The 14,820-nt window shown below is 43.1% G+C and overlaps 1 protein-coding gene across 1 annotated transcript in view; it reads right to left on the bottom strand.

Annotated features, from left to right (window-relative positions):
- Positions 1-9,111: 9,111 nt before the first annotated feature.
- LOC132590003 (MAX gene-associated protein-like) overlaps positions 9,112-14,820 on the bottom strand; it is a 94,937-nt gene continuing 89,228 nt past the window's right edge. The window contains exons 24-26 of the mRNA XM_060262821.1: positions 14,115-14,291; positions 13,343-13,495; positions 9,112-12,679 (exon numbers count right to left, since the gene is read on the bottom strand). Of these exons, the coding sequence (XP_060118804.1) occupies positions 11,436-12,679; positions 13,343-13,495; positions 14,115-14,291 (1,574 nt within the window). The 3' untranslated portion in view covers positions 9,112-11,435. The remainder of the gene's footprint in view (positions 12,680-13,342; positions 13,496-14,114; positions 14,292-14,820) is intronic.

Raw genomic sequence — 14,820 nt, 5'->3', positions numbered from 1 at the left:
CATTGCGATCTTCTCATGTTGTCTGCAGCGGCCATCCTCACCTCCTGCAGATGTTGTTATAGTTCATATAGTAAGTAAGTAAGTAAGTAAAATTTTATTTATATCCCGCCCTCCCCCGCCGAAGCAGGCTCAAGGCTGCTAACAGCATTTCAAGTAAACAATACAATGATAAAAACATTAAATTCACATTAAAATTCACATTAAAACCAGTCAATAGTCAATAATTAATTAAAACATTCCTAAATTAACACTGGCGGTAAACATTATTAATCTGGCGGTAAACATTAATTCAGTTATTGGTGAACGCCTGTTTGAAGAGGGCGGTCTTGCAGGCCCTGCGGAACTGGTCTAAGTTCCGCAGGGCCCGCACCTCCTCTGGGAGTTGGTTCCAGAGTTGTGGGGCCGCAACAGAAAAGGCCCGAGTGCGGGTGCTTTGAAGTTTAACTTCTTTTGGCCCAGGGATATTCAGTCTGCTTTTCCCCACTGACCTCAGTGCTCTCTGGGGCTCATATGGGGAGAGACGGTCCCTCAGGTAGGTCGGTCCTTGGCCATATAGGGCTTTAAAGGTTATGACCAGCACTTTGTACTGGATCCGGTATATGATTGGCAGCCAGTGCAGTCCGCGCAGCCCCGGCCGTATATGTTCCCGTCTTGGGAGACCAAGTAACAGCCTGGCCGCTGCGTTCTGCACTAGCTGCAGCTCCCGGGTCCGGCACAGAGGCAGCCCCATGTAGAGAGCGTTACAGTAGTCCAATCTTGAGGTGACCGTCGCGTGGATCACCATTGCTAGGTCCCGACGCTCTAGGAAAGGGGCCAGCTGCCTCACCCGCCTCAGATGGAAGAATGCTGATTTGGCAGTGGCTGTTATCTGGGCCTCCATTGATAATGAAGGCTCTAGTAAGACGCCCAGGCTCTTCACCCGCTGCGCCGTCTTCAGCGGCGCCTCGTCAAAGGCCGGGAGAGATATTTCCTTCCCCAGAGTGCCACGACCCACATGGAGAACCTCTGTCTTCACTGGATTTAACTTCAGCCCACTCAGTCTAAGCCACGTTGCAACTGCCTGCAAAGCCCGGTCCAGGTTCCCCGGGGCGGAGGCGGGCCGGCCGTCCATTAGTAGATAGAGCTGGGTGTCATCTGCATATTGATGGCAACCCAGCCCAAATCTCCGGGCAATCTGGGCGAGGGGGCGCATAAAGATGTTGAATAACATCGGGGAGAGAACTGCTCCCTGGGGCACCCCACAGTCTAGTGTGCGCCTCTGGGATCGCTCACCCCCAATCGCCACCCTCTGTCCCCGACCCATGAGGAAGGAGGAGAGCCATTGTAAGGCCAGCCCCTCAACCCCTATGTCGGCGACCCCTATATAGGTAGGAGATGACATTTGCCTCCTGGATGTCCTCGTTTCTAGACCATGCCTCTCTCAGAACATCAAGGGGTCCTCTGGCTTGTCTCCCATATAGCAGTTCAAATGGGCTGAACCCGGAACTTTCTTGGGGTACCTCCCTGTACCCGAAGAGCAGGTGTTGTAAACGCTGGTCCCAATCATTGGGATGCTTGTATGCATAGGTTTTCAGGGTGCCATTAAACCTTTCATTTAATCCATTTGCTTGTGGATGGTATGCCGTTGTGGTCACATGCCGGATCCCACAAGCTCTCAACAATTCTTGCATCACATTTGACAAGAATTGCAAGATCAGTCACCATCTCTTTCGGAAAACCCAATCTTGCAAACACATTCAGCAGGGCTTCCACCACGGTTTTAGCCTCAATGTCTTTAAGTGGAACCGCTTCTGGAAACTTGGTCACATAGTCTACGATGGTAAGGATGTACTTGTTTCCCCTTCTGGTGACTCTAGAGATCTCTCTCTCTCTCGGTTTGACTTTGCAAACGAAGATTTAAGAAAGGTGCAGTAGTCCACATCTGCTGCAGGCTCTCTGGTGGCTGACAAGACCAATGCGGAACAGGCAGGTCCGGCCACAGTGGCTGCAGGGAAAAGTCTGATTTGGGGTTGGTGCTGTAGCAGTACAATTCTTCCTCAATCTCCTTTTGTCCTCAAGACCGGCTATGCGTGCGTTTTCAAAGGAAGAGACAGCCTGGTGGATGGTGTGCTTCCATGCTTTGCGATCTGAGGCTAGGTCAGACCACTGGTGTTGGTTAATGCAACAGGTACCAAGGGATTTCTTCAAGGAGTCCTTGAAACTCTTATTTGGTGCCCCTCTATTTCGATGGGACCCACGATATCTACTCCTATCTTCCCAAAGGCTTTGGTGACTATAGGGACTTGCTGTAATAGACCTTTGGTTTTATCCAGGGCTTTCCCCACCAATTGGCAGGCATGACACGATTTACAAAAAGCCCTTATGTCCTTGCCCATATATGGCCCAAAGAACCGTTCTTGCACTCGGTCCCTTGTCTCATTGATGCCAAGGTGAGAGGCAGGACTAATTGCTTCTTTCTTTCTCAGACTACGCTATGTTTTCTTTTAACGCTACCCGGTATAGTTTTTGGTCTATCACTTTAAATTGGCATGGATGTTCAATTGTGATCTCAGAATCACTCACTGTCACGACCCAGACCTGCAGGCAGCGACGGGCAGCTTCTGTTGCCCTGGCAATCGGCCAGGATGCGGGCTGCCGTCTGTAGTGCTTGCAAAGGGAGCTCAAGCGTTATCTTAACAGTCCTAATTGGTCTTCACCATAAATCAGTCCAGCCGAAGGGAGTAGCAAAGCACGGTGTCAGGAATGCAAAGGGTCAATAACTGGGGAAAGCAAGCCGAATATATCCAAAGTACTTAGCCAAGTCGCAGAGTCAAAGCAGGGTCCAGTGTCCAGTCCAAAAGTCAAGCCGGGTCGGGAACAGACAGGTTTGCTCAGCAGGCAAGAGGGTGCAGGGCGCGGTCACGTCCGAGGGTGATCATTTGTTGCCAGCACAGTTTGTACTGAGGCCAGGATTCCAGATATACTGTGCTGGCTAATTAGCTTGTTAGTATTCTGGGCTCAGATCCCTCCTAGCACGCCTGCGTGCCTCTCTACGCCTGTTCCTGAACTCCAGCCGTCTCCTCTCGCGTAGCCGGTCTCCAGGTGGTGGTGATTCAGGAGGGGATGAGCTAGTGCTTGGTGTAGCCTGATCGGTTCCAGGTGGCCCCTGCTGCTGGCTTGCTCCTTCGGAACTTACGTCCGATGTTGGTAAAGGCATCTGCACAGCAGGGGTTGGGTCTGAAGCAGGCACCTGCTCCGAGTCAGCAGGGGCAGGCATGACACTCACCCCAGCTTTCTGCCATAGTTCTTTCAGGCTGTCATCCTGTTGCTGTTCTCTGAGGAATTCTGCAGCAGGGATGGTCTGCAACACTGTTTCCTCTTCTTCTGGTTGCTGTTCCAACACATCAGCTGATGGCTCTGGCTTGCTTCTCCTAACAATGTTTACTGGATTAGCTTGCTGTCTTTTTAATTCAGAAGCTAAGTCATTGCCTACTAAAAGCGAGGTTCCTATATCATTTAGAACTCCTACTATCCAATCGCCTTGGAACTCTTTGTACTTGATAGGAAATTCTGCTAGGGCCACTTCAAATGCAGGTCCTCTAATGCCTTTTATGGTGTAGGATTTCCCAGGTAGATACTGATGACTTTGTACTAATCCTGGTTGTATCAGGGAAACCTGTGCCCCTGTGCCTCTATAAGCCTTGACTTCTTGGTCATTTACTATCACAGTAAGTAATAATAATAATAATAATAATAATAATAATAATAATAATAATAATAATAATACCTTTAATAATAATAATAATAATAATAATAATAATACCCCGCCGAGGCAGGCTCAGGGCGGCTAACAACATTAATCAATATAACAAATGATACAATACTTTAACAGTAGATAAAAATTGATTAAAATTCTAAAAAACAGTAAAACAATAAAATTAACATCTTGGTTAAGGTTAACAGCTTAAGAACATAAGAGAAGCCATGTTAGATCAGGCCAATGGCCCATCCAGTCCAACATTCTGTGTCACACAGTGGCCAAATATATATATTTATATATATATACACACACACACACACACTGTGGCTAATAGCCACTGATGGACCTCTGCTCCATATTTTATCTAACCCCCTCTTGAATGCGGCTATGCTTGTGGCCGCCACCACCTCCTGTGGCAGTGAATTCCACATGTTAATCACCCTTTGGGTGAAGAAGTACTTCCTTTTATCCATTTTAACCTGTCTGCTCAGCAATTTCATCGAATGCCCACGAGTTCTTGTATTGTGAGAAACGGAGAAGAGTACTTCTTTCTCTACTTTCTCCATCCCATGCATTATCTTGTAAACCTCTATTATGTCACCCTGCAGTCGACATTTCTCCAAGCTAAAGAGCCCTACTCCTCACTCAAGCCTTCCTGCACCTTCCATGCTTTCAAAACACTAGTGGGTCTTTCTGGTGGTGTGTTTTCTGGAAGTGAGGGGTCTGTATCTGCTTCTTGTTTTAGGCACTGCACCACTTTAACTGTCTTATTTGGTGGTGTCTTTTTCCCTTTTTCATTCCTTGGAGAGGATCTAATATAATGCCCTATTTCTCCGCATTGGAAACAAGCAGCCACATTCTTTTTATATGGAGGTGGACTATACCGCCTTGCAGAGTTGTTGTTACCCGCCCCAGACTTTTCTGGAGAGTTCCAGACTCGGGGTTTTTTCCATTGGAGCAGTCCACATTGATCTCCCTAAGTCTGATTCGATCTCATCTAGAATCACAGCTGCTTCTTCTGATTTCTCTGCATTTTTTCCTACTTTGCTCTGCTGTTAAGCCAAAGCAGACTCTAACCCTTTCCTTATATAATTGATAGTTAGAGGTCTCCTCATCTCTCAGTTCAGAGTATATTTCACTTAACCCTCCACAAATCTGAGGTCTCAAATAGATCATCCTGTCCTCATCAGCAACTTTTAAATCTTTACAGGTCCTTTCAAAATTAAATAGAAAAGCTTCTACATGATCCCCTTTTTGATACTTGGGGAATTTCTTTTGTTCTACTGTGAGGCGCCTTTCACTTCTAGTGTCATGTTGAAACTCTGGCCTCGCCTGAATCTCCTGGAGTTTCAAACTGTACATTTTTTCCTCATGTTCTCTCCTCTCTCTCTCTGCTTGCAGGCTAGCCATTCGAATCTCTCTTTCTGTTTCCCTGTCTTCTCTTTCTGCTTCCAGCCTAGCCATTTGTATTTCTTTTTCTCTCTCTGCTTCCCTTTCTCTGTATTCTCTCTCTGCTTGAATTTTGGCCATTTGAATTTCTTTTTCTGATTCTATTCTGGCCAATTCTAACTGCATTTTCATAGCCTCCATGCTCTGACTAGGATTTTCCTCAGGAATCTCTTCCTGTGCCTGTCCATCCCCAGTGGCTGTGGTAGTTCTCTTAAGAGGTGCCATTTCTGACAGGAATTTTTCTATAAACTGTCTTAATTCCTTTACTGCAGTGTCCCTTTTCTTTCTGTGTGTCAAAGTGACACTTATTTTTGGGTTTTTCTTCGAAATCCCGACGCTGGCAACCACTTATAACAGCTTGCCTTGCTGTCTGTCTTGTTCGCTTCTATAAGCGGCTTATGGTGACCCCAGCCCCTCTTCCAGCCTCGTTTCTTCCTTTCGAATTTTACCTCACGACTACTGAACACCAGGGGTGGGTATAATATGGATTTCTCGATACGAGTCTCTTCGGGGTTTTTGTTTTGTTTTCAGATGGATGTAGCACTCAATATGTAGGGGACCACAGCAGCTTTGATGGTTATTTCCAATATACAGGCACCAGAGAACTTAAAAGTAAACCACAGAATTTTATTTACAAACACAGTCTTCAACTGGGGAATGGGAGATATTTACATGGGCTATATTGTATCTCAGCTCGATAACAGTTACTAAATAGTTCAGGCTTTATATTACAGATTTCACTTAGGTCTCTCACAGGGTACACAGTTCATATATTCTTCACTCTCCAACACTATTCCAGGTTGGCCTCTTGGGCGTAATGTGCCTGGTCTCTCTTGAGCCAACTGGTGTCTCTACTCCCAGCCCTTCAGACTCCTCTAGACCCACATCTTTCCCCTCAACCACCTCTTTAGTTCTTAAGAGAAGTGTATATGTTTCTGTGACCTCTCAGGTCTCTCACTGTGACTCTTTGTGTCACACTCAGCCCCTTGGCTGTCTCTATGGAGCTAGCAGTGAACTTAACTTCGCTCGAAGTCTCTTCTCAGCTCCTGTCTCAGCTCCTTTCTGAAAAACCAACTGCTCTCCTCAGCAGTCTCCCTCAGACTGTTAGTCACTGACTGCTCTCAGCCGTTAACTGTCAATCATTTCTTCTGAGAGTTCCGAGCACTCCGGCCCCTACCCTCAGATCATCTGAGGCTCTATGCGTCCTTAGTTTTCCTCTTAACCCTTCCATTACCGTCACAGCATGCAAGGGCCATAATGAGTGGGGTGCAAGGGGAAAGTGCTTCCTAGTCTAACCCCAGCCAATTCTTTGTCTGAAAGTATTTGCCTCTGAGTGGATGGAGAGGACTTAATTGCCATGGTCAGGGATCACTGGAGGGTGACTAATCAGCACAAGCATTTAACTCCCTCAACTGCACATGCAGTCTGTAATGGCATAAAACAGCATAAAACATTGGAGCTGCTTTGAAGGTTTCTTCTCTTCAGTGAGGTGAAATAATCCAAACCAGTTAGGTCACGACTCCTCTTGCTCCAGGCAGGGCTGTGCAATTTGTGTAGACCAGGGGTGGCCAAGGGTAGCTCTCCAGATGTTTTTTGCCTACAACTCCCATCAGCCCCAGCCATTGGCCGTGCTGGCTGGGGCTGATGGGAGTTGTAGGCAAAAAACATCTGGAGAGCTACTCTTGGCCACCCTTGGTGTAGACTGTTCTGCTTGTTCAGGGCAAGCCTGACCCTCCAGACAGTCTCAACTAACTTCAAGGCCTTGAGCCATTTCAGAGCTGGTGCCTGTTTGAAGTTGAGACTATATGTCCTTGGATAAAATGTGAGATTACTTTAGTGTTACATGGAAGAGGTTGTTGATACTGATTAACTGTGAAGCTGTATGAATTGTGGTTCATGGATTATTTGATCTGAAGGAAAATTGAGCAGAGCTTTCTATTGCTTGAAGATTTGTCGAAACAGGAGCTACAAATTGACACCCTGCACTTTGGCGCTCTACATTCTTTCATGACTGCACTCTGAGAGAGTTGTGTTTATGTCTTTATGTATTCTCACCTATAATTGTATTGTGAATATAGTCTTAGTAATTGTTGGTCACTATAACCACTTTGTGGTTGTGTATTCATTTATTTGCCAGTGACCTCTTTGATCTTTGCAGGTAGATCCTGATTCCAACCTTTGTGTAGAAAGGGAATGATATCTTGTACTTGGGTTGTACTTGCTGGAGAGAGCCACATGCAGCGGAGTGGGCAGTGGCAGGCCCAGCCTCTCCTGGGAGTGGGCACTTGTGAGCAGCTTAGCATTTCTTGCTCTCTTTGCAAGCCCATTGGAGGCTGGAGGTGGCAGAGAGGATGGAGTGTGTGATCTGGGTGCATGTGGCTGCCTAGTGCCTTCCCCTTGCCAGAGATCTTTTTTTGAGCCAGAGCCCTGGCCAAGCCAGCCAGAACTGCATTCCTGCTCAGAAAAAGCCCTGAAATCTATCACTTTATTTTTAAAAGACCAGTAATGAGACTTTTATTCAAAGCTTTTTGTCTTCCAAACCAGAAAGATGAAAGTCTCCAAGAATGTGGAGCTAGGCTCAAGAGTCCTGCTGGAGTGGCAGGGCTATTAGAGGAGTGGCCTTGCTCTGAGCTAATACAGCCTACACAAATTAGCATAGCTCTGCCTGGAGCAAAAGGAGGCATGGCCTAACCAGTTTGGATGCCTTCCCCCACTGGAGGAGGAGGAATTTTTGATTATGACATTTTGAAAATGGTAAAGTGGTACAGTCACCAACTTGGCCCTTGGACACTTGTATATCTATATTTCATAAAAAGTTACGGTTGGATGCAGAAAAGCTCACAGTTGGGCAAAGCAGATCTTTGCCACCTTTCCTTTCCCAGGCAGTCTGCTGTGTGTCCTGAAAATGCTGATGGTCAGGAGACCCTCACGTGCAAAATGAACTATTGCATAGGGTGATGCAATGACAAGATGGAATTTAAAAAATCCCACCACCTCTTCTTCACTCTACTGACACAAGCCACCAGCAGAAATGGGACAAGGATGCAATTCTATCCAATCTCTTTCTGTTGTTGCAGCATTCTGTACTGTAGTATATGTTTGCAAGCCTTTCCAGACCATTAACAGATTTTTGACAATGGGTCACTTGGGAAAGGTTTGCTCTGGCAACTGAGAATGTATCTACTGGATCCAACTTAACACCAGTGGGCACACCTTTCAAGCACTGTGATCACTCCAGTAAATGGAGAGATCTTATAATAAAGTCTCTTAAATGCAAAATAGCGAACACACTTCTACTAAGCAACACTTTATGAAACTCCAATAATTGCTCTTATAACATTTACAGGTGTTGTTTTCTACCACCTTTTCCATACACCTTTTCCAAAACACTTGAGTTCTTGATAAACAAGAAATGGCATATATACTGCAGGAGAGTTGGCATTATAAAAAACATCCAGCCAAAATGGGGACTGTCAATCATAGCCTGCCCAAATTTTTCAAAAGTTGTTATCCCTTCTGTCTAATTTTGGAGAAATAGTTTCTTCTCTCATTCTTGTGATGTTCAGGGAGAAAAGAAATCATTTCTACAAAGCCCCCCTTTCCCCAGTCTATTGGTTTCTACAATGGGATGGAACTAGGTTTCTGCTACTTGATTAGAAAATCCATTTGCATCTCACAGGACTTCCCAACGGGCCATATCCACGAACTGTTTGGCAAAGGGGAGGTGGTGGGGAAACCTCTCCTGGGAGAATCTGCTGAGGCTAGTGGGTTATTTGTGGTAGAAGGTCTGCAGTGTCCCCCACTGGACATAAAACTTCACTCCAAATTTTTACCCACAGAAATTAGTAATATTGTCCTTTTAGCTGATAAGACTCCAGTTAAATAGAGACAGAATACACACAAAAAGGGTGAGATTCTACTTGGGACTACTAAAGCTGGTTTATTCCACATGACATTTTCTCACATAGAAATATTTCAGAGTCAGCTTCTAGCAGAAGACAGTTGTCATTACACAGGTTCTCCGTCCCACATTACTGAAATAAACTTTGTGGTTAGATGTCTATAAAAATATTAGTTTTTCAGGATACAGAAAATGATGGCAAGAGTATATAGTAAAATCAAAACTGACATTTCATTATATTCTTTAAAACATTCTATCCTATTTACAGATACATTAAAAATCCAGGAATCTTGATTAAATGAAAATGTGCTCTTTGTAAGGGGTTCAATTGATCTCTTGATTACAAATTGCCATCTCTAAAGTTCAGTGTCTTATTTGCAAATGTACATAATTTCTGAATTAAACTAACAGCATAACTGTGCATCTTGGGATGCACTTTTATTCATTTGCTAAAAACTCAGGGAGTGAGCATTCAAATGCAGGATTAAATCTGACCATAGAATAATTAGGAGAAAGAGTTCAGTATTTTGAAGAGCCCTGCAAAATAGACTTGATTACTTAAACAGAAGATTTCCTCCAAATTTTCACTGTCCAACGTTAAATCATAATGGAGACTGCTCCTTCAAAACAGCCAAGCAATTTCTCAAAAGGTAAGATGTTTTTCTCAAATGGATTTGGCATCTACTTCAGGTGGTGGACCATGTAGTTTTCATAGATAAATGGAATGAAGCAAGTAAGATAACCAAGAAGGACTGAGGGAAGATGCAGAAAGAACAAACCCATTATAGCGTGGCATTCCTTTGGACTTTCTTAGCATAGTGTTGTTGCCACTGCACACAGAAGAAAACTAGCAAATCAAACCATCTGCAGCATGCACAGTATCAATTGGCTTATATATTTAGAAAGTAACTTCCGTTTTTGAATTTGATCACTGAAATAGATGCAGTGGATTAGATTTTAACCAAGCATGTTAGATGCTAGGTTTCCTTCTAAATCCTAAGGCACTGAATGATTACCATCAAACATAGGACAGTGTACGGGAAAAATGATTAAATACAGGACAAAAGAGTATCCAACAGTGGAAGACTACAGAAGCTACCAAACAATTTTAATTATCCTACTATTTCAAATCAGATTTTCAGGTGATGACAAATTCTCTTTAAACTCTTTAAACCTTCATATTGTAAAACTACAAATAAAAGGAACAGTCTAACCACTGTTACAGCAACCTACATATGAGAAGAAAGAAGCAGGGACTTAATGGATACTGCATGAAGCTTCACTAAAACAAGCAAGTAGAATTGATGTACTTTCCACACTCATGCAGAAGACTGCTTCTCACAAGCTGGATCAACTCCAGTGATAGAAGATGAACCCTTCTATGAGCAAACCACAACATGGAAATATTCCCACAACATGGGAATGGGAACCTTTACACTTGCTGCTTGGATAAGCAAGAACAGTGATTTACATTCCTTAATGCAATTAAGAAAAATGTAGCAATTTTCAGATTTCATACGATTTCCACAACAATGATTAACTTGGGAGCACCCAGATGCTTTACAATTTCTCAAAAACTGCTATTTACAGTAATCATTGGAAATCACCATCTACATTGTTCGTAGATAGAAAAAATCATTATGTTACATACATACATTAAAAAAGCTGTGTACAAAAATATAAATCACTTTACAACATGAAATCCTTTCATGGTCACTGGCTTAAAAGTGAAGAGTTTCCAACTCTTCAGTTAAGAGGAGGGGGAGAAATGTGTAGTTCAACTGCGTTCAGTTTCTTTATGAATTTCTGCTTCTCCTAATATGACGTCTCAATTCATCATGATAAAATATTTATATGCAACCCATATACAGCCCTGAAGTGTTTTTAAAACAAATCCTAAGCATTTTAGAGGCATTTAAAAGACTTTCCCTGTGTAACTGCCTGAAAACTGCATGTTTTTTTTTCTTTCATGCCTTTTTAAGAATGACTCTGAAATTGACAATAGTTCAGTTAAATGATTGGGGGGGGGGGCTCTACATTGTTTAATCAGAAAAAAATGCACTAAAAATATCTAATATTCTTCATAAAATCATCACCCTATTTCACAGAGCTCTAAAAAAATACCCAGAAAATTGGGCAGCTTCATATTTTACCTATTTGGCAGGGCTTGTACTCCTAATTTATTGTCATCTGGGTTTTCCAAGCCTGAAACATCTCATCTGACAAACTACATACACATTTCAGTGATCTAACTTAGAAAGCCAGATGTCAGAAGCATATTATTTGCCCAAATCATCTTTGAAAGTTTCTGACAAGTAAACAGTGTTTGAATGTAAAGCTGCATTACTATTTTGATTTTGTAGCCACAGGTGCTAGTGTGGGCCTTGTTTTATTGTCCTGACTTGGACTAGTCACTGGCCGTGCAGTTTTTATCTCAGTGGATGAAGCTTTTGAAGCAACAGGTGCCAGTACAGGCATCACCTTGGTATTCTGCCCTTCTGACTCCAATGAAAAGTTTGCAGCTTTTAACCCAAGTGGTGCCAATTTGGGCATGGGTCTCCACGATGCATCAGTATTGCCAGCTTCTAGGTTAGTTTTCATCTGTAGTACTGGAGGTGACACATGTGTGGGTTTTGCTGGCAAAGGTTCCATATGTTTTCCACTTTCACCAACACTTACTGCTGAGAGGCTAGGATCTGAGTGCTTTGCTTCAGAGTTTAACATGATTTTCAAAGCATCTGACTCAGATGAAAGCTCTCTTGAGTTTCTGTTAACATTACGTAATTCGTCATCATCTAAGTGGAGGAGGAGAGGAGTTATAGAATTGTTACTTTCTCCAGCTATAGAGAAATCCTTGAAGCTCCCACCCAATGGGCCAAACTGAAAGGGAGACCCATCCGCAGCAGCTGATTCTCTATGACTCTCTATGTCTCCTGGAGAAAAGCAAGAACTTAGAGAGTTGGGGAGTTCTGATACCTCTGAAGCATCATCATTCAGCTGTTGGTTAAGAAATGCAATTTCATTCAGAAGTGAAGTAAGAGTTTCATCTGTGTCATCATTGTCCTCTATGTCCATTATGTCACTTGAATCTGGTGCTGCTTCCTGTATTGCAGAGGCTACTTTTTGTAATTCCATTTCTATCCCAAGAGTTTTGGCTTCCTTAACCTGCAGCTCTTGGAACAAAGAATCCTTTGACTGCTGTCTGCCTTCTCCCCTGTTAGTCTGTTTTTCTTCTGCCTGGCTTTGAGCCAACTGTTCAATGCAAAGTTTTGTTGCAAATGTTTCTGGTGATTCTTTTAAACTGGAGACATTGACTATTTGTGGGAACACAATTTCTTTTTTCCTAAGGAAGTGTTCTGTTGTTTCAGGAGTCTCTCCGCCATTTCCACAAGAAGCTTCAGCTTTCTCTACAGACTGAGTATTTATTGTTTCCTGAGGTGCTACTGGCAAGGAAGGCTCAGATGCCTGGGAACTGGCATCTGTGGCTATATGTGGATTCTCATTTACGTCCACATTTAAATGTTTATCTTCTTCAGTCGCTAGTGATGTCACATTTACTATCCTTGGCATCAAGAATGAGTCTTCATTGTCTGCAAGCCAAAATAAAGCAAAATCTATTAGAATCCACTGGAAAGACCAACTGGAAATTGTTTTCCTCCTTCTAAAGTTGTTATGCAAATATAAGACATTATTCACTGTGAATTCATTATTCACATGCAGCTTTACATAAGACATTATTCACATTATATTACTGTCACATAATACTCTAAGCTACTCTAGCAATGTGGTTGCTACAGAAGTAATCACCTTAGGATCTTTCTAATATGAAAGTGGATATAAATATTTTCAATTAAAAACCCAAATATTAGGGTTTGTAGAATCTTGTAGTGGGCTCCCCACTCAATGCACAGCAGCCAAGAAGGTCAGAGCACCTGCTCCGGCTGCAACGCCACTGAGGATGTTCTCCGCAGCTGAGAACGAAACGTCTGGAAGGAAAACTTTCTCCAGTAGAACACGGCACTTGAGCCCGAAAGATTCTACAAACCCTAATGATGTTACCAGCCGTGAAAACCTGAAATCTTTGATAAAAACCCAAATAAATGAATTGCAAAGCAACTCAAGCATTAAGGGCTGAAAACAGTCACATGGTACACTGCACTGGGCAACAAAATACTGCAGTGAAAGGCAATGGTTACTATATATTGGACAGTAAACAATCTGCAATTTTCTTATTGCATGTAATTTAAGCTTACCTAGAGTGAGTTCTGGAGCTGTTTCTACAACTGGAGAGGCGGAGCTACTGGCCACAGCAGATAAAGTAATAGGAACTGTAGAGTTAGGGAGGATGCCTTTCACTTGAACTGGTACTGTTGATCCCGGCAACTGAATCATCACAGAAGCAGTACCTTAGCCATAGAAACAGTGAATGTATTATTAGATATGGTATCAAGGAAAAGAAAACTAAGTAGAACAGCTCCATAAAAAAAACTTTATCACAGGGCAACAAATGAAACATTCATCTTGTTTTTATACTTGTAACTAATAAATTTGCCATAAATATGCCATACTTACTAGTATGAGTATTTTTTTTTATTGTTTTGTCAAAAAAAGACCAACTACCTACATGTCTAAGGACTAGATCTTAAAAACATGTTTAATTTTCTTACTTATAGCCCTGACCTGGATATCTCAGGCAAGCCCAGTCTTGTTAGGTCTTGAAAGTTAAGCAGGGCCGACTTTGGCAAGTACCAGGAGTGGGAAGCAGCCTTTATACAGCCACCTCCATGACTATCCCCAGTAGGGGTCAGTCACCAGAGGTTGCCATGACTTCCAGGTGCACACATAAATACTCCCCCAAATAAAATATTTTAAAATTTCTGAACAAATATTTTTCATAACTATACTGTTTGAAAGTCAGAGGAGACAATATAAGGAAGAATGCACTAGAGTAACTGAGAAGGAAAATTTTAGTTTTATGAAAACGGTCAGCTTTTATAAACAGGCTCAAATTCAAAGTGGCCTCACCTGGCTGATTTGGCCCACTGTTACTGTCAACTTCTGATTTGAATTCAGCTTGCAAGAGTGTGGAAGGCAAGGCAGAAATCTGTCCTGGCATCAGGGAACTCTTGAATGAAAGGACCTGACCTTGTGCAGTCATTACTAAACTAGCATTTGTCAGCGTCACAGGAGTTGTCGTCTCCCCTTAAAAAAAGACAAGACATAACAGTGCTGAAGTTTAAATGGAGAAGAACATAGAATCATAGAGTTGGAAGGGACCTCTAGGGTCATCTAATCCAACCCCCTGCACAATGCAGGAAACTCACAAACACTTCCCCCTAAATTCACAGGATCTTCATTGCTGTCAGATGGCCATCTAGCCTCTGTTTAAAAACCTCCAAGGAAGGAGAGCCCACCACCTCCCGAGGAAGCCTGTTCCACTGAGGAATCGCTCTAACAGTCAGGAAGTTCTTCCTAATGTTGAGCCGGAAACTCTTTTGATTTAATTTCAACCCATTGGTTCTGGTCCTACCTTCCGGGGCCACAGAAAACAATTCCACACCATCCTCTATATGACAGCCCTTCAAGTACTGGAAGATGGTGATCATATCACCTTTCAGCCGCCTCCTCTCCAGGCTAAACATCCCCAGCTCCTTCAACCTTTCCTTTGGACACGTTCCAGCTTGTCTATATCCGTTTTAAAATGTGGTGCCCAAAACTGAACACAATACTC

This window comes from Heteronotia binoei, chromosome 21 (assembly GCF_032191835.1).
Source record: "Heteronotia binoei isolate CCM8104 ecotype False Entrance Well chromosome 21, APGP_CSIRO_Hbin_v1, whole genome shotgun sequence".
Taxonomy (NCBI): domain Eukaryota; kingdom Metazoa; phylum Chordata; class Lepidosauria; order Squamata; family Gekkonidae; genus Heteronotia; species Heteronotia binoei.
This window is presented reverse-complemented; position numbering and strand designations above follow the sequence as displayed.